Raw genomic sequence first — 23,417 nt, 5'->3', positions numbered from 1 at the left:
GGGAGGTTCCTGTTACCGCCAAGCACGGTGCTAAGAGCTTTACAACAATGATCTCGGGCTGAGTGACAGGTGCTGCGGACGCAGCGCAAAGCTCTTCCCACAGAGGGCACGCACGCCAAAGCAGCGCTCGTCCTCAGGGATTCACCATGGACTGGGCGGGGGCACCGGCGGACGGATCAAAGACCCTCATTCCATTCCACCTGCTGCCCCATCGTGACCATGGATGAGTCACCTGGCCGCACCTGCACTGCCTCAGGCCCGGAGCGCAGACTCCATGAGCGCAGCCCCAGTGCCTAGGCTGCAGGGGGCCTAAGCACGTGAGCCGGTGTTCGCAGACCGGGAGAGGCTAAGCCGGGGCATGCCCCGGACAGCCGCGCGCTGCCTTCTGGGGCCGGTAGTCCAGGCTACCGGGCGGCCGCAGGGTCTGCCCCTCGCCCGAACTACATTTCCCAGCAGCGCCGCTTGGCGCGGCGGCGCCCTCCGTCTGCCGGGCCCGACTTCCGGGGCGGTGTGGGGCGGGGCGAGCCGAGGCAGGCGCGGCTGGGCCGGCGGCGGCAGGGATGCAGCGCCCGGGGCCCTTCAGCACGCTCTACGGGCGGGTCCTGGCCCCACTGCCCGGGCGGGCTGGGGCCGGGGGCGGGGCCTCCTCCGGGGGCGGGGGGAGCTGGCGCGCGGGAGAGCCGCACGTGCCGCCTCCCCAGCGCCAGCCCTCGGGCGGGGGGAGCGGACACCTACTGGCGGCGGCCCCAGCCCCGGTGCGCGCTCCGCTCGCCCCCGCGCCCCCGCTACCTCCCGCACCCACCGCCCGGACCATGTCCAAGACTGAGGAAGCCAAGCGTCTGGCCGGCCGCGCGGCCGTGGAGAACCACGTGAAGGTGAGTGCTCCCCCTCCGCGCCTGGCCCGCCTCCTTCGGGAAGCCCTCCCTATTCCACTCGGGGCCCCCCGAGGAGCGGTGGGAGCGCTGCTGGGAGACGAGTTCGAATTCCGCTCCGGCACGGACGAGTTCCGTGAACCTCCGCTCACAGCCTCAGTTTCTCCACCTGTAAATGTGAGCGGGGAGGGTTGCTTTCACCCCGGCAGCCTCCGAGCTCGCTCCTGGCTTTCCGGCTCCAGTCCTAGAATGGAAGCCCCCCGAGGGCAGGCACGGTGCCTCCCAGCGCCGGCGGAACGGAGTGGGGCCAGAGGCTGCCCCTTGGGGAGGTGGGTGTGGGCCGGGAGCCGTGACTCAGGAGGACCCCCAGCGCCCGCGCGGCGCGGGGCAGAGCGGGCCATGCGTCCGCGCCCGGGGTGGGGGGCTTCCCGTGCGCACGCCGCATCCCGGTGGTTTGGGGGTCCCGCGGCCCGATCCCCCGGTCCGGGCCGGGTCCGGGCCGAAGCTTGGCAGGTGGGGGCCGGGGGCAGGGGGAGCGGGCTGGCCTCTGCCTGGGTCACTCTGTTTTTCTTTCCCCCTTTAACTCCAAAAAAATACCAGTTTATAAAGACGTGAGCCGGCTGAGATCTGTTCCAGGGAACATGAGGTGGAGTCCATTTCCTGGAGTTAATTTACAACCTCCCTAAGTTAATTACGTCCTTTACCACCCTGGAAGGAAGCCGAGCAGAATTTCCCAGCCCCAGGGGAAGTTCCCTTGACTCCACCGGTCCCCGAGCCCCAGCTGGCGCCCCACGTCTGCCCCCTCCCCAAGGAGATCCGCCCTTAGGAAGGCTGTGGGACAGGACCCCCACCCTCCACGGGGGTGATGCGGGGTAGTCATCCAAAGGAGCAAAAGGAAAGTCTGGGACACTGCAGTTTGGGAGATTTCCCCACTCTTGGTCTCCTGTGTATCTTAAAGCAGATCCCTGCAGGGTGAGCTGGTGAGGGCATCCCCTGGGGGGTCTAGCTCTTCCTAACATACTGTAGCCTCCGACGCCCCGGAAGGCTCGAGGGACCCGTCCAGCCCCCAGACCATGCCTGCTGCCGGGTCCAGTGGGGCGAGGACTTACTCAGGAGGGGAAAGCGAGCTGCTTGGCCATTCTGACCTGGCTCACACCCTGGTTTCTTATATGAAATATCGAGCTGTCCCTGTCTCCTCCATTTCCCTTTGAAATTCATTTATTTATCCAACAAATACTTAAGTAGTGACAGTGCCCTGGGCACTGTTCTAGGGGCTCACTCAAATTAAACAGGATCTCATTGAGACCACAGTGGGTTGTGAAAAGGGATATAATCACTTGTGGATCAGTTGTTTAAAATCATGTCCAGCTAACTCTCTGTGACCCGTTTGGAGTTTTCTTGGCAAAGATACTGGAGTGTTTGTCCATTTCCTTCTCCAGTTAGTTTGACAGATAATGTAACTGAGGCAAACAGGGTTAAGTGACTTGCTCAGGGTCACATAACTAAGTGCCTAAGACCAGATTTGAACTCAGGAAGAGGAGTTCCTGACTCCAGACCTGGCACTCTATCCACTGCCCCACCTAGCTTCCCTTTTCAGTCAGACCCACCATTATTATCTGTGTATGCATTTATCATGGGGGGGGGCGGAGTTGAGCTTAGATATAGAATTGAAAGAGCCTTGAGATGATCTCCTCTAACTCCCTCTGCACCCCCTCCCCCCATTTATGGAAGAGGAAACTCGGGCTTTTTTCTACACTGTAGTGATTGATACAGGTTGAAATTCATTTGTTCAGCCTATCCTTTGCATATGTTGCATGTGCTGGGAGGGCTGAGGTAGTTGAGATCTCATTTAGATAGTTCTGAGGCTGTTGTGCAGTGATTACAATGGATGTTATCTTTGGAATCAGAGCCCCTGGAGGACCTCCTCACTGTCCTCACTATCCTCATTGACCCTCCCTTGTACTTGGACCGTGCCCTGGACAGCCTTTGCCCTTGGTAAACATTTAATAAGTGTTTCATTCATTCATTTGACATTGTGTGCAATCCCGGGAGCATGTGGGCTGTTCGTGGGTTATCCCTTAGGTTCACTACATGACCAGCGCTCTCCTGACCGTGCAGGTCTTGGAGAACAGCTTTAGGCTTCTTCTCTTGTACAATTCTGTGGCCCTCTGTGGGCCTCTCCATTGTTTTCTGAGTGTTCCTCAGTTTGTATCCTTAGGAGACTGTAGATTTCCATGGCTTATTGTAAAATATAGCATCACCAGAAGACTGTTTCTGTGGAAAAAAGATAGGTCTTTGTTTCAGGGAAATACTTGGGGTCGTTAGGAGAGCAGCAGCAATTCATCCCTTTCTCCTCCTCCTCTTCAGCTCTGGGCTTAACCCATTGCCCACTTGTAGGGCCCATACCAGACTGGTATTGGTAGCAGGGCTGACCATCCAAGAGCTGTGCATCATTGTCCGTTAAACGAAGGTTTTCATTGACTTTTTCATATTGTTGCCTGGTCAGTGGGCATTTTCCTTCTACTTTGTGGATGGACCTAATTCTTTTGAGTGATGAGGAGGCTCTGAGGTGTGCAGTGGCTTCTTAATGCCATGATCACAGTGACATCCACAGTCTGGAGCTTTTGGAGAACCTCACCCACCATCTATACTAGAGACTCAGTAGGAATCCCCCTTTTACTAGTGCTCTGAACTGTGTCCTCTATGACAGTAGGCCTTTTGCTTCTTTGACTTTATGTCTTATCCCTCATCTAATATTTTTTTTTTTAAGCAATCGGGGTTAAGTAACTTGCTCAAGGTTACACGGCCAGTTACTTCTGGGTGTGGTGCTAAGTATCTGAGTCCAGGTTTGATCCCCAGGTCATCCTGACACTGGAGCCGGTGCTCTTACTCACTGAGCCACCTGACTGCCCCTAAGCAATTGGGGTTAAGTAACTTGCTCAAGGTTACACGGCCAGTTATTTCTGGGTGTGGTGCTGGGTATCTGAGCCCAGATTTGATCCCCAGGTCATCCCGACACTGAAGCCGGTGCTCTTACTCGCTGTGCTACCTGGCTGCCCCATCCCTCATCTAATATTAAAAATCAGAGAGAGAGATCGAACAAGGTTACTACATCTGTCAATATCTTTCAAGGATTTTGCCACATGCATGGGAGCCACCATGTTGGAAGAGAACCTTTAGGTGGTATTTTGCTCTATCAAATCAAATGCTTTCTTATGGTCAACAAACAACTGCAGTGGAATCCTCAATATTTTCTACTTTTTTCAGTCAGCTGTGTGATGATAAAGACATGATCTGCTGTGGATTATAGTTTGTGGAAAATTTCCCTGTTCTCTTTTTTTTTTGCTTTTTTTTTTTGGAGGGGGGGAGGGCAGGGCAATTGGGGTTAAGTGACTTACCCAAGGTCACGTGGTTACTATGTGTTAAGTGTCTGAGGATGGATTTGAACTCAGGTCCTCCTGATTCCAGAGCCAGTGCTCTATTCACTGTGGCACCTAGCTGCCCCTGCCTGTTCTCTTTTAACACCCTTATCAAGAGTCCCTGTAATACATGTGTAGGATCATTCTCATAAATACTGTTCTCACAGTTATATTTTCATATAACTATATATTAATGGGTAGGCCCATAGGTCCATAAGGACAGGCTCTGGACCTTTGATTCCATGAATATAGGGAGCTCCCAGGTTAGGAAACTCCTTCTAGCAGTTCAGGTAGGCACGTTCTCTTTGAGGTTAAGTGGTAGCCAGTATAGATCAGAGGTGAAACTTCTATCCACTGAGCTACACAGCCTCCTCTCTTTGGTTTGGTTATTGATATTTTCATCTCAGATATTTTTTCAAACCTTTGGTGTTTTCCTCTATTTCAGATGCCTTGAGATTCAGTCCCTTAATATGCTCAAAATTCCTGCCTCTATCAGGAGATCTTCCCTCTCTGCATCCTTGGTCTAGTCCAGCTGCTTCTCCCCATCCCCAGTGTTCTTCAGTGGTGTTTCTATCTCCTCTATAAGCACATCTGGTCCTGGGATGTTAGCTTCCAAACATGGGAGCTGGCCTTGTTGGAGAAAAGTGTTGTAAGCATCTTTGCAGATTTCCCCTCCATTTTTCTTCCATGTTTCATCCTTGAATTCCCTTGGGACAGTTTAGGTCTCCTGCCAAGCTTTCTTTATTGGCCTTTCCTGCCACTGCTCCTCACTGTTTTATAATCGTATCAACAGCTAATATTTACAAGCTCTTTAAGGTTTATACCTGATAGAGAGTTTGCTGTGTGCCAGGCACTGTACTGAGAGCTTTACGTGTGTCATCTCATTTGATCCTTACAACCCCCTGGGAGGTAGGGGCTGTTATTATCCCCATTTTACAGTTGAGGAAACTGAGGCCTAGAGAGGGGGAATGAGTTGCCCAGGGTCACACAGTTGTCAGATCCCTGCAGGAGACTTTGAACCGAGTTCTTCTCCCCTCCAAGGCTCGCCCCGGATCCTCTCCAGCTTCTCCGCTGCAGTAATGGACTCTATAAGCCTTTGGAGTCTTCTCATTCTTAACTCATGAATAGTATTTTCTGTCTCCCCCTTGGAAGAATCTGTTAATAAACAGCTTAGGATGAAGTGCACCAGAGCCTGGGAACCAAGGGGACCGAGTTCAAGTGTCACTTCTGACATTTGCTAACCTTGGGAGCCTCAGCGAGTGTCTTAACTTCTTCATGTTCTGGGCAGCATCTACTAGGAGATGAACAGAGGGGCTGTGACCTGTGTTAGTGGAGAGAATTTCCTCTTTTAGGAGTAATCTTGGGCATAGCTACTGTCTCCAACCCTTGCTTATAGCAGCCTTGTGAGGTAGGCAGTGTAGTTCCTATCACCATTTTCCAGGTGAGGAAATTGAGACATTGTGGGATGCAGCAGCTAAGTTTCCACAGAACTGCTAAAAATTACTGAAGTAAAAACTGTTGATAGTAAATAGTGAGCAGCAGTAAGGAGTTAAGATTCCACAGAATTGCTAGACATTACTGAAGTAAGATAAAGGGAGGTAGCAGATAGCAGGTGAACCTGACCAATCAGAAGGCAGACAGCGGCCTCGGGAGGCCCTCAAACCAGAAGGACTGATCTGGTTTAAACCAGTGAGAGGCCAATGACCAGATATTACAAAATTACAACTGAGCTTGCTTAATAAACCTCATGTATATTATCTGACACACCCCACATAAAATTAGAGCCTCATTAGTAGAACATGGAATGAATGACAGAGGGAGGAGGTCATGCTTGTACATATCTAGGAGAAAGATGTAATGGGTCTACGAGCAAACCTGAAACCCTGAAGAAAATGGACCAATCCTTCCTCTAAAGGGAGTTTTCCTCACTAGACTAACAGTTTAAAGCTCTTCTCCCAGAATTTTGTATTTAGTGTTCCTCCTTCCTAAAGAGGGGTGGAGCCAGGATGGCAGAGTAAAAGCAGGAACTGGCTTGAGCTCCAGCTCCAACCACCTCCAAAACATATTAAAAAATGACTCTAAACAAACTTTAGAGCTACAGAACCAACAAGGTGACAGAGAGACAGATCTTCCACTGAAGGTATCCTGGCAGGCCCATAGGAAGGGTCTGTCACACCAGGCTGGGATCCACGTGCAGTCCTGCGTGAGCTGTGTGGGCCCAGAGCCGGGGCAGGCCCAACCAGCAGCACAGATAGGCTGGAGCAGACTTCAGGAGAGAGAATCACCAGCAGCTCTGGCAGTTCCCAGACATCTCACCCCATAAAGGCCAAAGAGAAAGTAACCCGTCAGTCCGGAACTCTGCTGGAACTCGGTGCTGGGTAGGTTGTAGTTGTCGCCGCTGCCGCCGCTGCCATGTAGCTGCCTCCTTCCGGAGCTCCTGGCCTGCAGATGATCTGGGGACCAAACAACCATTCAGAGGGTAATCACTTTTGCTTTGACCTGCTTGGGTCTGGGTCGCTCAGTCTTGGCTGGTGGTCCTGGGGTGTGTGGCCAGTGTGCCAGAGCTTGTGGTGGCTGTAGAGAAGGTGGCCTTTTCACAGCTCTCATAACATTTATACAAACCCCAGAAATTTGGGACACAGCTATTTCCACTCTGGAAGCAGAGTTCTTCTGTGGCAAAGAGCTGAAAAGTCAATTAATTGGCTGGCAAGATAAGCAAATACAGGAAGCACAATCAGACCATAGAATCTTTTTGGGGGGACAAAAAGGGTCAAAACACAGAACCAGAAGAAGACAATAAAGTCAAAACTCCTGCATCAGAAGCTTCCAAGAAAAATATGAATTGGGTCACAGGCCATGGAGGAGCTCAAGAAGGATTTTGAAAATCAAGTGAGAGAAATGGAGGAAAAATTGGGAAGAGAAATGAGAACGATGCAAGAAAATCATGAAAAGAGAGTCAACAGCCTGACTGAAGAAAATAACACCTTAAAAAATAGACAAACTCAAATGGCAAAAGAGGCCCAAAAAGCCAATGAGAAGAATACCTTAAACCGAATTGGCCAGAAGGAAAAGGAATTTCAAGAACTCACCAAAGAGAATAATTCCTTCAAAATTAGAATGGAACAAATGGAAGCTAATGACTTTATTAGAAATCAAGGTACTATAAAACAAATCCAAACAAATGAAAAAATAGAAGGCAATGTGAAATATCTCATTGAAAAACCACTGACCTGGAAAATAGATCCAGGAGAGATCATTTTAAAATTATTGGACTACCTGAAAGCCGTGATCCAAAAAAGAGCCTAGAAATCATCCTTCAAGAAATTCTTAAGGCAGATTACCCGGATATTCTAGAACCAGAAGGCAAAATAGAAATGGAAAGAATTCCCTTACCGTCTCTTGAAAAAGATCCCAAAAAGAAAACTCCTAGGAATATCATAGCCAAATTCCAGAGTTCCCAGGTCAAGGAGGAAATATTGCAAGCAATCAGGAAGAAACAATTTGAGTTATTGTGGAAACACAAGATCTAGCAGCTTCTACATTAAGGGATCAAAAGGCTTGGAATGTGATATTCCAGAGGTCAAAGGAGCTAGGATTAAAACCAAGAGTCACCTACCCAGCAAAACTGAGTATATTTCTTCAGGGGAAAATATGGTCATTCAGTGAAATAGAGGATTTTCAAGCATTCTTGATGCAAAGACCAGAGCTAAACAGAAACTTTGGCTTAAAAATACAAGAAGCATGAGAAGGTAAACAGGAAAAAGAAATCATAAGGAACTTATTAAAGTTGAACTATTTACATTCCTACATGGGAAAATGATAATTGTAACTCATGAGACTTTTCTCAGTTTGAGGATAGTTGAAGGGAATATAAATGTGTGTGTATGTATGTATGTATACATACATGTATATGTTTAAATAGGAGGGTATATGCATATAAGTACATATGTGAGTGTGTATATATGTGTACATGTATATATGGAAGGCTCAGGATGAATTGAATATGAAGGGATGATATCTAAAAAATAAAATTAAGAGATGAGAGAGCAATATATTGGGAGAAGGAGAAAGGGAGAGATAGATTAGGGTAAATTATCTTATAAAAGAGGCGAGAGAAAGCTGTCATAGTGGAGGGGAAGAGCAAGAAGGAGAAAGGGAAATTGAATTTGGCTTGAGGAAGTAATAACATACACACTCAATTGGGTATCTTACCCCACAGGAAAGTAGGGGGGAAGGGGATAAGAGGGTTAAGAGATAGTTAACAGGGATAAGATATAGTTAGTCTTTCACAGTATAACTAGTATGGAAATGATTGGTGTAACTGCACATGTACCACCTATATTGAATTGCTTATCCTCCCAGTGGGGGTGGGTGAGGAGGGAAAAAGGGAAAGAATCTGGAAATCAAAGTTAAAAAAAAATGTTTAAAAAATAGTTTTTTACATGCAACTGGGAAATAAGATGTACAGGCCCTGGGGTATAGAAACCCATCTTGCCCTACTAGAAAGTTGGGGGGGGTATGGAGGAGGATATAAGAGAGAACAGATTGGGGAAGGGGGAAGGCTTGCTGTTTTCGGGTGGGGATAGGAGAAAGATGGGGAGAAAATTTGTAACTCAAAATCTTGTGGAAATGAATGTTGAAAATAAATAAATAATTTGAATAAAAAAGGGTGGAGGCTGCTTCTGGCTGGGAGTGTTTTGTTCCTCTTAATTACTGCTCTATAAACTTCTTTTGATCCCAAATCATGTGTTTGTGTTTCTAATTATAGGTTGGGTAGTTATCACCATTTTCCAGGTGAAGTAATTGAGGCCAAGGCAGGTAAAGGCCTTACTCAGTTTTACACAGCTAATACTGGCAGAGCCAGGATTTGATCCCAGGTCTCTTGACCCCATTGTTCTTTCTGCGCCTTTAAGGAAATAACCAGTAAAAGTGCTGATCGGGCAGTGCTGGGAAGAAGTCACAGGAACTTGGGACAGAGAGCTGCATCCCCCTGGGCCCCTGGGCAGGATGGTCTCTTGGTGCCGTTATTATACGGTCCTCATCCCTTGCTTCATTCCTCTGTAACTTCCTCTGTAAGACCTGTGGTCTTCAGCTGCCAGCTTTGGTCTAAGGTCCTGGGCTGCTTTCAGGAGCCTTCTCTGCCCTCGGAAAGCAGCTCCCAAGGTGTAGGGTTTCCCTCAGCCCCGGATCAGCCGTTAATCTGTAACTGGACCATGGGTGAGATCCAAGATAATTGAGAGGAGATGAAGTTTCAACAAACTGGACTACTTGAGATTCAGCGACCTGAAAGGGAGATCTCTGAACCTCAGGGTCCTAGGGCTGGGGAGAGGAGGAGAGTGGTTTGAGGTTTGGGCTTTTTTAATCAGATTAGCAGGAGGTGATGCTCAGGGCCTCCGTCCTCACAGATATCTGCCCACTCTTCCCCATTTGTAGGCAGACAGAAATTAGCCCAGTCTGTAGCTGGGCTAAAACTCGTCAGCAAAGAATACTTTGTAAACTTCCTCAATACCATATCCTCACGGGCCTCTGCTTCTAAATGTTCTCGCCTGTGTCTAGCAGAAGCTGCTCTTGCTGGAGACAGTATCAGGATTACAGATTGAGAGCTGGACCCAACCTCTGGCCAACCCCTCCAACCCCAGTCTTTTACAGGTGGGGAAACTGAGACTGAGTAATTTGACAGTTACAAGGGGAGGAAGAGGTTTCTTGCTTCCAGGGCCAGCTTCCTCGCCTTTGCATCATGTTGTAAGAGATGGGCACTTATTTAACGTGTCCAGGAGTTCCAAACCATTCCTGAGTCTTCTCAATGGACAAAGACCTCCCCTGCTCGGTGACTTTGGGGGACTACAGAAGCCAGAACTAAGATATTCTCTGGGACTTCCACAAAATTTATTCATTCATTCAACAAACATTGACTTATATAAAAACAACAGCAGGGCTTCCTTCCTAATAGATGACCAGAGGCATCTATATCCTAACTCCTGGCCTTGTCTGTGAGCTACAACAGACGGAGAGCAGGAGGAGAAGGTGCCCAGAGGGGCGCTGCCAGGCTACGAGTGTAACTGATGAAGTAGTAATGACTACTTTTGGTCCTGTGGCATTTGGGGCTCTGTGGTCTTTTAGGGCAGAGGTATCAAACATGCACCTGAGACAGATGGAAATGTAACTGAGAAATAGTTAACAAAATAGAAGTATAGGGGTGACTGGGTGGTGCAGTGAATAGAGCACTGGCCCTGGAGTCAGGAGGACCTGAGTTCAAATCCGACCTCAGACACTGAACACAAAAAGTGGCCGTGTGACCTTGGGCAAGTCACTTAACCCCAGTTGCCCTCCAAAAAGCAAAAAAACAACCCCAAGCCAGAAATATAGTAAAGCATAGATGATAGAAATGTGTGGTTTTCTGAGTCTCTCTGTGGCGCACAGGGGTCCTCATGGTTTAGTGGCCCTGTTTCTCTTTGAATCTAACGCTGCTGTCTTAGGAAATGAAGAGGAACAGTTTTTTTATTTTCAAATCAAGTTACTAGTCCATGTATTTTAAGAATATTTTGTTATTTTTGAAAATTACCTTTTTTTTATATGGTCATTTCTGGATATTATACTTTCCCTTATAACAAAGACAGGCAGATGAAACTGGCAGCGTGCTTCATTCTACCTCACAGTCTCCCCTAAGAGGAGGGAGAAGGAGAAGGTATCATCCTGCCTGAGTTGACAGCCCTGTCTGTGGCGCTTTCCCTGGCCAATTTAGGCTTGATATCAGGGGAAACTCTGGACCAGTGAAATGGCTGCTTTGGGAAGGCTTCCCCCTCTTTTGGGCAGGGGTTGGGCTGGCTGGCCAACCTTCCGGGGCCAAGATGGGTACTTGTGGTTCTAGACTTCCCATTCTGTTTACGTTCTCTTCTCTCACATTGGGGTACTTGTGCCTGTCCTGGAAGAAGATATTTTAGGGAAAGGGACCACTAAGCTGATCTGTAGCTACTGGTTTTCCTCATGAAATGGGGAAGATACACAACCATAGATGTATAAGAAGAAACATGTTCACTTGGGGTCCTGGACACATTACTGACGTCTCTGTGCTGTTCCTTACATTTGGCAGAATAACCAAGTGCTGGGGATCGGCAGCGGTTCTACCATCGTCCATGCTGTACAGAGGATAGGTATGTCACTGTCCTCTTCTTTCTCATTCTCAGATTCAGAGGGTGAGCAGAGACCTCCCCTGCTCCGTCCGCCTGCTCCAGGGCACTTCCAAGGACTGGGTGGACAGGTTTGGTCAGTGCAGGACCCAGCTGAGCCCAGGGAGGGGGCTGAATGAATGGCTCCTCCTTTTACTCCTAGACTCCATCTACAACTCTACATCTTGTTGCCAGCTCCATTAGAGTGTGGGCTCCTTAAAGGCAAGGCCCATGTTTTTCTTTCTTCGTGCCCCCAGCGCTCAGCACAGTGTCTGGCACAGAGTAGAACCTTAATAAATGCTTGTGGACTGACATTGGCTACTGCTTCTATTGTTAATGTTGGAGGAGTAGAATTGGCCCCAAAGTCCACAGAGGCCTGGATTTAGAACTGGAAGGGAGCTTAGCCGTCTCCTCAAATCAGTCAGCCAACATTAAGCACCTACCGTCTGCCAAGTATGGTTTTAGGCTCCAGGGGTAGAAATACCCTGCTTTTAACAAGTGTACAGTCTAATGAGGAAAGCCAGCGCTCAAAAGAAGGCTGAAGGGAGGGGAGAGGGGGGAAATGTACCCAAATGGGGCATGGAGGTGGGGAGTTAAAATTCCCAGAGTAGTGCAGCCAGGTGAGAAAGCTGTTCTGAGCCAAGTGCCTCCTGAAATGTAGGTTTGGGATTCCTGGGCCTGCCCTCGTGGTGGGGAGGTAGAGCCCCAGGACAGTGCGATAACAAGGTTCATCCTCCCAAGACAAGTCCCAGAGTAGCACAAACCGGTGATGATTGAGGAAATCTCATTGAACAGACATAAACACAGAGACATTCAAGGCAAGGGTTATCTGGACCAGAAAGTTCTGAAGTCCACAGTGGTTATGGGGCTTGTCAGAGGTCACATAGGCAGTGAGCGGCAAAGCCAGGATTTAAATGTGGGGCCTTTTGATGCTTGTGTCCCTGACCCTCCTTCCTTCCTTTCTTGGTGGTTATATGTACAGACAGGCCTAGCTAAACTGGCTCTGAACCAGCTGTGACCTGTGCATTTGTGCCTTGGCAGGTGGTGGAGGGCAGTCTTTCCTGGAGTTCTTGGGTCGAGCAAGAGCCTTTGACCCTGTCCAGCCAGGATCACCTGTTTGGACTGGAAAGGGGAAGATTGGCCCTGCAAATGAAGCCACCCTTTCTCTGCTAGGCCTGAGTTCAGCTTCCCACTTGTTTTTCCTCTTTCCCTGGAGTCCTTGAGGCCACTCCCCAGATTTTCATCTGACCCTTTCAGTTTGCTCAAGGCCCTGCCTGGATTATTTAGCTTCAGTGGCTGCTCAGCAGGTTTTAGTAACCTGTTTTCCTACATTAGTGGTAAATACCAACCTGATGACTCTTCTGGGCTGATGTAACCATCTCCCAGGTGCCCCAAAGCTAAGGTCTAGAGCCCTTGGTCACAAAATGCTAGCTGAGAGATATTCCACCTGTCAGCTTGTTGACAGCAGGAGCAGTCAGCACCTATAGCCCACAGCTGTCTCCTGGTTAGTGTTGGCTACATTTGGTTTTTGGACCTCTTGAAGATTGAAGGTGCCTGCAGTTATAACTAGATGGACTGTTTTTTTTGATGCTTTCTGTTCATCTTTATGGTAACTTCAATCCTCTGAATTTCATGCACAAGTTTTGTGCCAGAGAAGTTGAATTTTGAGCTGTATGGCCTAAACTTAGTCCTCATGTCCAGCCTCCTTGGCAGAAGATGTAAACCGAATTCTGCCCCTGTTACACATCAGCTGTGTGTGACCCCGTCATTGTCCAGAGGTCCCAAGCTAAAGGTTCATCAGGGAGTAGAGGTTCTGACTCAGAATTCCACACACCCAATGAAACCACAAATCTTGACCCCTCAGAATCCCAGACCCTCTTCACAAAAGCAGGGCCATTGCCCCACATAAAGAATCTGGAGCAGAAAAGAATTGGAAGGGTCATTGAGGCTAATGTCATCTTTTTAGACCAGGTTTTAGACCAGCTTCAGCAGGTTAAAGGACTTGCCTACTGTCACCCTCAATTATGGGGGAGAGTTGAGTTTGGGATTCAAATCCTGACCCCAAATTCAGTGTTTCTCTCCCCCCACCTGGTCCTCCCAGCCCTTCAGACTAGACTTGCCAGCAATGTGGAACATTTGTCTGGAATGTTCTTGGCTTTTTGGGCTTTTTTTTTTTTATGGCTTTCTGGATAAAAAAATAGAGAAGAAATTCAAAGCTTTTTTTTTCCCCCTCAGCTGAAAGAGTCAAACAAGAAAACCTGAGTGTTGTCTGTATTCCTACGTCCTTTCAGGTACGTGCCTGGTTTGGTGACTTCTCCCCACTTGGCCCTTAGCTTGATTTTTCTTGTTCATTCTGTCAGCATTTAGGTACTCTGGGTTGGAGTTTTCCTTCATTCTGATCTCTGATCACATCTGTTCCCTCAGTGGCTCTGCACTGTCTGCCAGACAGATGTTAATTCACTTACCATGGCATTCGAGGCTGACTTATCTGGCTCAACAAATTTTTATTAAAATAGCCTCTGAATACAAAAACTGTGCTAGGCACCAGAATACAAAGACAAAGGAGAAACCTTCCCAAAAGGAGCAGAGGGGGTGATGGCATACAACATACAGACTATTCTATACAAGGGAAATTGAGGTGGGAGAGAGTGCTGAGATCTGGGAGGATGAGGGAAGGCTTCATGGAGGAGGCATCATTGCTCAGAGTTGAGCCTCGAAGGGTCTGACTTTTTTTCACCATCTTTTTACACATCACTCCTCTCCTGCTCTCTGGTCCAGCCAGATCAGCTTTCCGGTTATATTTCACACATGATCCTCCATCGCTTATCTCTGGGTTTTACACTGGTTGGGCCTCATGCCCGGGACCCACCCCTCCTCCCCAGCCTCTTAGAAGGCTGTTTCCTTCAGAACTCAACTTAAGCAAGGCTTTCTACATGACATTCCAGCTACTAGTGATTTGTATTAGCATATACTTAAGATATGTGCATTTTGTGTCCCTCACCCCCTAACGGAGCCTCTTTGAGGCCTGGAACTGTCCAGTTTGACCTCGTAGCTCCAGCATCTAGCACGTGGTCTAAATAAATGCTTGAGAGTTGATGGAGTGCATTGCAGGCATGGTGAATGGCTTGTACAGGTGATCAGAGAGGTAGCAGCCTCTCCAGTCTTGTCTCAAACCTTCCTCTTCACCAGCCAAAGGGGGCTCTCCATTCCCCCAAATTTGTCCTGCACTTTTCTGCCTTTGCTCATTCCATTGTTTCTGCTTGGAATGCAGAGGAGACCCCAAGCCATGGAGGCGACCCCTTTTACTTTGGGACAAGGAGAGATGCTAGCAAGGAGTTCCTTATTTTGAACTGAAATCTGCCTCAGTTGTGAAGCCACCCACTGGTCCTCTTTGGGGCCTTTCGGGTTAAGCAGAAGAGTGTCTTCCTGTTAATCCATCTTCACTGGACAGCTCTAAATATATATATATTTAGAGCTGTCCAGTATATGTCCATATGTCCAGTGTATGTCCATATATATGTATGTATTCCATTAAATATTTCCCAGTTATGTGTAAAAAACTTTTAATGCTCATTTAAAAAAGTTTTGAAATCCAAATTCTTTCCCTCCCTCCTGCTCCTCCTCTACCCTTTGAGAAGGCAGGCAGTACAATGTAGATATGTTATGACATAGGACATCATGTGAAGCAGTACTTTTGAAATGGCTCCTGGGGATGTCGTTATCCTCATCAGGCTGGTTTTGAGGATCAAATGAGAGAATAGATGTCAGATGTAAAAGGCTATAAAAATGTCTGTTGTCATTAATAACAACAACAGCAGTTATCGTGCTCTGGGCAAACGGCATACTAGCTATGCCCTAAAACAACACTCTGTCTCTCACCTGTGTGTGAGAGCTTTGGCCAGGCTGTCCCCTGGGCTGGGGGTGCCGCCCTCAGCCTCCCTCTCCCAGCTCCAGGGCCAGGATTTCCTGATTTCTCTGATAGTGGTGATGGGTTATGCTGAGCCCTCTGCATTCTTGCCTGTCAGTGAGATGAATGAATGAGCATTTATTTATCCAATGCTTTCAGTGCACCAAGAATTCTGCTAAATTCTGGACATAGACATAATAGCTTACATTATGATAGGGAGCCAACACAGGGAAGGAGAGTGGAGCCATAGGGCAATAGATTGACATTCTTTCCAGTATCGATAATGGTCCCAGAACTAGAAAGCTGGGGGTGGGAGGAAGGACAGGATTGGCAGAAGGGGGATGAAGAGACAATGACCATGATCCGAGGTGAAGTATAGAGGGACTGTTCGTGTAGGGCGAGCCCCAGGAGGTACTCCCCATTCAGGACAGTGGGCCCCCGGACACACCCTCTGAGACTCCAGACAGAATGAAGCCTCGGCCTGGGCTTTCCCTAGAGCTGTTCTCTGCGTGGGCCCCACAACACTGTGGTTCTGGGCTGCCATGCGGGACCTGAATGAGCCTATTACTCCCTGCTCAGAAAATCTCTTTAGCTTCAGATTAAACAGACTTCTGGGGTTGGTGCTTCCTTAAGGCTCCCTGCAGTGTGGCTCCGACAGAACCTTTGGGGAGCAGCCAAGGAGAGAGTCCCTGCCAGGGCAGAGCAGATACCCAAGAGAACTGCCCAGGCATATGCAGCCATGTAGCTTCCTGACCAGCTGCTGCCTCTTCCTCTAAAATTAGGGTCATAGTCACGGTCTGGGTTCGGGTCAGAGTCCACTGTGAGGTTTCTTTGTAGGCTCATAGATCTTGTGCTGAAAGGGGCCTCAGATCATTTAGTCGTTTTGCAGCTGGAGAAACTAAGGCTCAGGAAAGTGAAGTGACTCCCCCGAAGTTACATAGGCAGTCAGAGGTCCCAGGAGTCCAGGCTCTTTCCCTGTTTCCCTGAGTTTCTCTTGACCCACCTCAGGTGGGCAGCGGTAGCTAGGAGGAAGCAGGGAAAGCAGCCCGCCTGTGAGCCCGCAGCCTCAGGGGCACTAAGAGCTGAGAGGTGTTGGCTGAGTTGCAGGCCAGGAGCAATTTATTTGTGACCTCAGAAGTACAAGCTGATGATCAGCCCTCATTTTCTCCACATTCTTAATATTTCTTTGGCATTGTTCCCACCTCTTTTAATGGATGGATCACAGGCTCCTGGTGTGGTCTTGGAAAGAACCCTGTGTCTCAGTTTCTTCATCAGGAAAAAGAAAGGATTGGACTGGATGATATCTGAAGGGCCCAGGTGTTTATTAAACACCTGCTGTATGCAGGGCCCTGTAGCTCTGGGTTATTGGAGTTCCTATTACATGGAGGGATGGGGAGCCTTCTGCACACTGAGCTTTTTCTTGAGCCTGGTGGCGTTCAGAAGCTCGCCCTGACCCCCATCAGAGGTGCTGTGTACAGCCGTGGCAGTGATCCATGTGATTTACAGTGTCATCATGTGAGGGGTTTCCAGAGCCTGTTGGCTAAAACCTTTTTAGGTTTGATTGTTTAAAAGAAAAATCTTTCATGTTGCTAGTTTGGTTCCCAGGTCTGGGGAGCTGCTAGTCTGGCATTTGTACCAGCATATGACTTTCTCAAGCCAAAATCATTATTAAGGACTTAGTACGTGCCAGCATCTGCTGGGTGTTGGGTCCAGAGGCAAAGGTAGAGCAGGGAAGACAACATGTACATAGAGAGGGATTTACAAACTAGGGACACAGGATTGTTGGGGGATGAAGGTCGGAATAGTGAATTTAGGTCTAGACAGGACAGAAGCCTTCTAGGCTGGCTCTCTTCTCTGACAGGAGACTGAGCCTGGAGAAGTGAAATGAGCTTGTCCAGGGTCCCCCCAGGCAGTAACCCTGGCCTCCTGACTTAGGGACTCTATGTCAAAGCAACGCATATGAAATGGGGTGGGGGGAGGCAGAATTCTGAGAGTCAAGGATTCAGAAGAAATGTGAATGATGAGCTCTTTTCTTCATTTGTTCAGGCCCGGCAGCTAATTCTTCAGAATGGCTTACCCCTAAGTGACCTGGACCGCCACCCAGAGGTAGGGAAGAGACCTCATCCTTCTCACAGCCTCCCTTTCCTTCCTTCCCATGCCCTGGGGACCACTCCTTCATTCTGTGTCCGACCCACGTGCCGAAGGAATCCCCCACTGTGACGTACACCAAAGTGGTCTCATGACCCTTCTGCTTGAGGGTGCCCCCCACCTCCTGAGGCTCTCTTGCTGTTGGAGGCAGCTCTCATTGGAGCTCAAGCCTAATTTGCACTGTTTGTTGCTTCTGCCCATTAGCCCTCCTCCACACAATACCTGGTTATGTGGTTGAAGTCTTGTTCTGCCCCTTCTGGCCTAAGTTCCTTCTCCCAGTCCTCAGGTTGTGGACTCAGGGTGGGCCTTCTGAGCACTGCCCTGCTCATCAGTGTCCCCCTTAAACTGCCCTGAACTCAGCACCCAGGTGAGGCCCGAGAGAAGCAGAGGACAGTGAGGCCACATCACCTCCCTGCTTCTGGGGCTGTGCATCCTGTTAGCTTTGGGGCTTCCCATGTTACTGACTCACAGAGAGCCTGCAGTTCCTTCAGACCCCGAGATGCTTCATCGTGTTGGGAGAGTGAGGAACCCGAGAGCCCAGGGACTAGTTCACAGACTAAGGAGGATCATTTCAGGGAAGCAAGGACACTTTGCTGGAGAGAAGAGATAGTTCAGAAGGGACGTGATAGTGGCTTCATGTGGCTGATTTGGAGTTCATTTCTTTGGTGCTAGAGAGCCCACCCAGGAGCAGAGGCAGGAAGGTGCTAAGAGCCCAGCTGAGGCAGGATGTCAGGGAAGTCAGTGCTTTAAGTGGAGGGGAGGTAGCGGGTTGTTTCCTTGGGTCCTCCCGTTAAAGGCCTTCACAGTAATCAGGCAGGTGTCTGCTTGGGCAGGGACGGGAGCATCTTGGCCTCAGAGAGTCCGGCCAGCTCTGAGGTCTGTGGGGGTGGGGCACCATTAGATTGGGCTAGTTAGAAGGTTTTAGACAAATGTTGGAGCAGACAGGAAGAGTAAGGAGGAAGTGCTTATGAGACTGGGGAGATTAGGAAGCTTTGGGCAGGTAGAACTGAGGCAGAGTCCGCTTAGTGTGCTGGTGGGTGGAGGCCAAGGGCCCTGACCTGAGCCTCTGGCCTAAGTGGTGTGGGCATAGCAGCTGGGACCGGAGCGTGAGGCACCTGGACTTGGGAGCCCAGACAAGAGCCTTCCTGTGGAGATGGGGTTCAGTTGGTGCCAGGGTTTGGGTATGGAGAGAATCGGACTTGGGGCAAAAGTCATCATTCCATGAACTTGGGTATAAATGATTGGGGAGGTCAGGAAATGACGAAGGCATTAGACCTGTGCATGCCAGCTAAGGGTGCACTGCAAGACCATTCTATAAATGGTTCTTACCTTGGTGGGGGGAGGGTGTATCTGTGTGTGTACATGTGTGTGCGCACGCACACACACTCACTCTAGTGGGCTGAGGTATTAGAAGTGTTTGTGAAGAAAAGGATGAAGCTTAGATTCCTTGTGTGTGGCCTTTGGATTTCATGGCCCAGAGCCAGGGCTGGCAGCAGAGGGCATGGTTCAGTTCATGAATTGATAGACTTGCCTGCAGCTGGCCTTGTTTAGAGAACAGGCCACTGCACGCTGGTGTCCTCCCAGGGGCTGAGTAGTTGTGAGAGGGAGGAGTGTCTGATCCTCCTCTGGGCCATGGGGTGTTCTTCCCTCTCACCTCGTCCTGCTGTCCCGTCTGTGATTTGCTTTGACTTGGTCTCATACTTCCCTTGTCTCTAATTCACCCGGTTTCTTTCCCATCAGCTTGATCTTGCTATTGATGGTGCTGATGAAGTAGATGCCGACCTCAACCTCATCAAAGGTGGTGGGTGAGTGTTCTGGGCCCCAGCCTTTTGTCAGACAGACTTCTCAGAATCCATCAGGGTCATAGTGTGTCTGTCACTGAGCTCAGCTGTGGTATAGGAGGTGTTAACTCCCTCTCCTCATCTCCCCGGGAAACTCTGGGACCCCTACCTGCTCTCACTAGCAATTTCACTCCCTACCCCCAAGGTAAGCACACTCCTGGGAATCTCTGCTGAGACCAGCACTTCCTGCCTGCCCCTGTTCCCAGACCCTCCCTTCCTTCAGTTCCACTGGTCTGATGACCTCACAGGTGACCCTGATTAAGGGCTGGGTCAGCAGCCTGCCTCTGTTGGCTAGAAGTGGCCTAAACCCATCCTGTGGTTTTTCTAGCAAAGTACTGTCATCCAGCCCTGAAAAACTTGTGACCCCCCCCACTCTTCCATCTCTCTACCCAGCCTCCCCTCTGACTCTCCTCACGGCACTTCTCTGTAAGACAGTGCCATTTTCCAAATTGCAGTTCCTTGACCCTGAATAAACGCCCAATCTGATCTTTACACAGGCTTGACACCCCCAGGCCTGAGCCTTGCTCAGAGGTTTGTGACTGCCAGGTGAAGGGTGCACAGGCCTGCACAGGCCCAGGAGTGAGGCCAGCTGCCACTGTACAGCTGAGCCTTGGGGCTTTTATAAGAAACACACCACCTTTGTCCATGGGAGGCCGATGAGCTCACTGATCCCTACTTAAAGACCCAGGCACAGGACAGTTAGAGCAAGTTATAAACAAAAACAAACTCCTAGGTACCAATTAGGAGTCTTTGTTTTTATGCTGCGCTGTTTGTGAGGGTTTCTCATGCTTCTCACCCCACCCAGGGAGTGTTACTGGGACTTAGTCACTATCTTGACCCACTCCTGGCTCACAGACTCACACACACTTGCCTTCTCTTTATGAGTGAGGCTTATTTCCTTGTTTACACTTGTCACCACCCCCTTTCTCTTCTTCCTGCTCCCCATTCCCAGTTTATTAGTGACTAGTACATAGTAGCTATTTATTTGCTCATTGATTGACAGCAAGGTGACTGGGCAAGTTCTTTATCTGGAAATGAAGGGTCTGGGATCATGGCAGTAGCTAGAAGGGGGTCTGAGGACCCCCAGATGTGGTGCACACAAAGGGCTTTGCTAACCTTTGGTGCAGGAGACAGTGTGATGGCTTTAGGTGCAGGAAAACCCAGGTTCAAGTTCTTCCTCTGACACGTGGGCCATTTGACTCTGGGCAGTCACTTGGCCTTAGCTCTAGGTAGCAGAGAAGGTGTTGGATGTGGGAGTTCCTATATCCTTGAAAGGGCAGGTCCAGTCCCAAACACTGTCCATGTTATTCAGAAGTTTAGAATTTTTTCTGCAGCTACATTTCACAGAAGAGCTTCTGATTTTACTAAGTGGCCTACTGCTACCTAATAACTTAGCAGTAAACATTTCTGAAGCAGCGACTCTGTGCCAGCTACTGTGTTCACAGCCAGGACCTGGGGAGTGAAACCGGATCTGCTTCCATTCTGGAGGGGAGGCCTGGGGGGTGGACAAGTTAGAATTCTGTTAAGTAGCAGGGGAATAAGTGGATTCCCTAGTCTCTGTGAATTTTATTTTCCAAAAGCATGCCGGGGGACATTTACGTCTATCCCAGCTAATGTCTGGACTGACAGAGAATAGATGTGCCTTGGGTGATGGAGGCCATAGTGGCAGGACTGGAGGGGGGACAGAGGGCCATGGGTCACTGTGAAGATGCTTCAGGGCATCTTTAAAAGCCATTAGTGCCTTCAGCTGGAGTAGACAGGGCATAAGAATATGTGATCACAGAATTGGAATGGGCCTCGTGTTATCATCAATATATCTGGAGAAAAAGTCCTTTCTGTAACAGATTGGAACCAGTATTTATGAGTTCTTAGATTACAGTTGGAAGGGCCCTTAGCAGCCATCTAATCCAGCCCCATTTCATAGATGAGGAAACTTTTGGGACCTGGTCATCTGCCCTTTGAAGACCTCCAGGGAGAGGGGAGGAGCCTGTTACCTCCCTGAGCGTCCCTCGTTAGGGACACAGTTCTGGGGATTTGGACGTTCTTCCTGACGTTGAGCTTAATTCTGCTTCTGTTTTCTACCCATTTCTCTTAGGAGGGTGATTGTCCAGCCTTTTCCTTCTAAACATGCACTAAGGCTTTTGTAATAGCCAGGTCTATTGAGAGAGCTTAGGAGCTTGGAAATGTTTTTAAGGACCTAAGCATTTCACTTCCCATAAAAGTTGGGGGTTGTTTTTTAAGGCTTTCCACTTTCCAGACCTGTCCCTACCATCTGTTTTTCACATTAATTTTATTTTCCCCCTAATCCTTTTGTTTTGCTTCTTTTCAGAGGCTGTCTGACTCAGGAGAAGATTGTAGCTGGCTATGCCAAATGTTTTATTGTTATTGCTGATTATAGGTAAGGCGAGACATGAGATATATGTTTAAATGATATTATCTTGGCAACATCTAATGTGCAGGCTGACGGTAAGTAAGGCTGTCTCGTTCCTGTGTTGTGGATAAGGAAATCAAAGCCAAGGGATTGGGTGATTTTCTGAAAGTCCCAGAGGAAGGATGAGGCCCCAGAGCAGATCCCCTAACCTCGTGGTGGTGGTCAGCCCACCCCGGAGCCAGAATGGAGGGAAGTGTGTACACTGGGTAGTTCAGCAGGAGGCAGTGAACATCAGGCTTGTCTGGGGTTTTTGTGGGGATGCTGTTGGTGGGGCCGTCACGAGGAAACAGGCAGCCCCCCCTTCCTGCCTTCTCTACAGACCAGCCTGCTTTGCTGTGGTTCTTGAGAGAGCCCAAATTTCAGGCCCTTTGATTTCTGCTGAGCGAGGTGCTGTTTGTGCTGAGAGTGCTCATCTTGGCTTTGTTGTCTGACCTGGTTTCCGCAGGAAGGATTCAAAGAACCTCGGTGACCACTGGGTGAAGGGAATCCCTATTGAAGTCATCCCAATGGCATATGTCCCTGTGAGCAGGGCCCTGGCCCGGATGTTCGGCGGGGTGGCTGAGCTGCGGATGGCCGAGCGCAAGGCAGTAAGTAACTGCCGGTATTTCCAGGGATTGCTCTGTGGTTGGCTGGCTGCTGCTCACTGCCCCTTCCTCTCTCTCTTCGGTGGGCTGACTGCTAAGGGACAGCCAGATTGCCTGTTTCCCGCTTGTCCCAAGGGCCCTCATTAATATCAATGTGTCTTCTTAGGGCCCTGTGGTGACGGATAATGGAAACTTCCTGCTGGACTGGAAGTTTGACCGGGTACATAAATGGAGTGAAGTGAACACAGCCATCAAAATGATACCAGGTAACCCAGCAGTGTTGGCCAGGGAAGCCCCCCGGGGTGCCTGGTACCCATTCCCCTGCTTCTGCCTGCGGTGATGAGCCCAAGAGGGAAAGACTAAGGGGAACATCACTGCCAGGCCTGGAAGGGAACCCAGGGGCCACCTTGTCCAGCCCTCCTCATTTACAGTGAGGTAACTGAGGCCCTGGCCCTGTTCACAGAGATTGTGAATGTCAGAGGTGGCATTCAAACTCCGGTCCTTTGTCTTCAGACCAAAGCTGCCTCATGGAAGAGGGAGCCGCTTTCTTCATGTTGACCCTAGAGAGTAAAACATACCTGTGGGTTGATACCCTTAAAGAGTAGTGCTGTCCAAAGGCAGAAGGTCTCAGGAGGTGGTGGGCCGCTGTCGTCCCTGTGGGTCTTCAGGCAGACCTGCGGGGCTTTTGTTCAGGTGTGTGTTGAACCAGGGGGCCTAGGAGCATCTCCCAGCCTTCGGCAAAAACAGCACATCCTGACATAGTGATACGTATTGTGTGTGAAACACTTCTTTAGCTTTGACAGCTTGTGGGCTCTGAGAATGGAGACAGTCTGGACTGTTCATGACCTGTAGGTTTTAGGAGCTTTCCTTGTTGTCTTCTTTCAAATTCTGCAGGTGTCAGAACTTGGACCTTCCTGGGCTAGCAATGTTCTGAGGCCATTTGAATGTTGGGGTGTGGACAGGGGCTGTCTTGTGACTTTTTATTCCTAGGAATTAAGTGTGTGTGTGTGTGTGTGTGTGTGTGTGTGTATATATATATATATATATAT

The 23,417-nt window shown here is 49.2% G+C and overlaps 1 protein-coding gene across 1 annotated transcript in view; it reads left to right on the top strand.

The window, feature by feature from the left end:
- The first annotated feature begins 545 nt into the window (after positions 1 to 545).
- RPIA (ribose 5-phosphate isomerase A) overlaps positions 546 to 23,417 on the top strand; it is a 26,971-nt gene continuing 4,099 nt past the window's right edge. The window contains exons 1-8 of the mRNA XM_069101038.1: positions 546 to 875; positions 11,382 to 11,442; positions 13,693 to 13,748; positions 17,411 to 17,470; positions 19,253 to 19,317; positions 21,683 to 21,751; positions 22,230 to 22,371; positions 22,535 to 22,634. Coding sequence (XP_068957139.1) covers positions 561 to 875; positions 11,382 to 11,442; positions 13,693 to 13,748; positions 17,411 to 17,470; positions 19,253 to 19,317; positions 21,683 to 21,751; positions 22,230 to 22,371; positions 22,535 to 22,634 — 868 coding nt within the window. The 5' untranslated portion in view covers positions 546 to 560. The remainder of the gene's footprint in view (positions 876 to 11,381; positions 11,443 to 13,692; positions 13,749 to 17,410; positions 17,471 to 19,252; positions 19,318 to 21,682; positions 21,752 to 22,229; positions 22,372 to 22,534; positions 22,635 to 23,417) is intronic.

This window comes from Petaurus breviceps, unplaced genomic scaffold, assembly GCF_028583685.1.
Source record: "Petaurus breviceps papuanus isolate PSGF00001 unplaced genomic scaffold, PetGlider_PUasm1.0 446, whole genome shotgun sequence".
Classification (NCBI taxonomy): Eukaryota; Metazoa; Chordata; class Mammalia; order Diprotodontia; family Petauridae; genus Petaurus; species Petaurus breviceps.
This window is presented reverse-complemented; position numbering and strand designations above follow the sequence as displayed.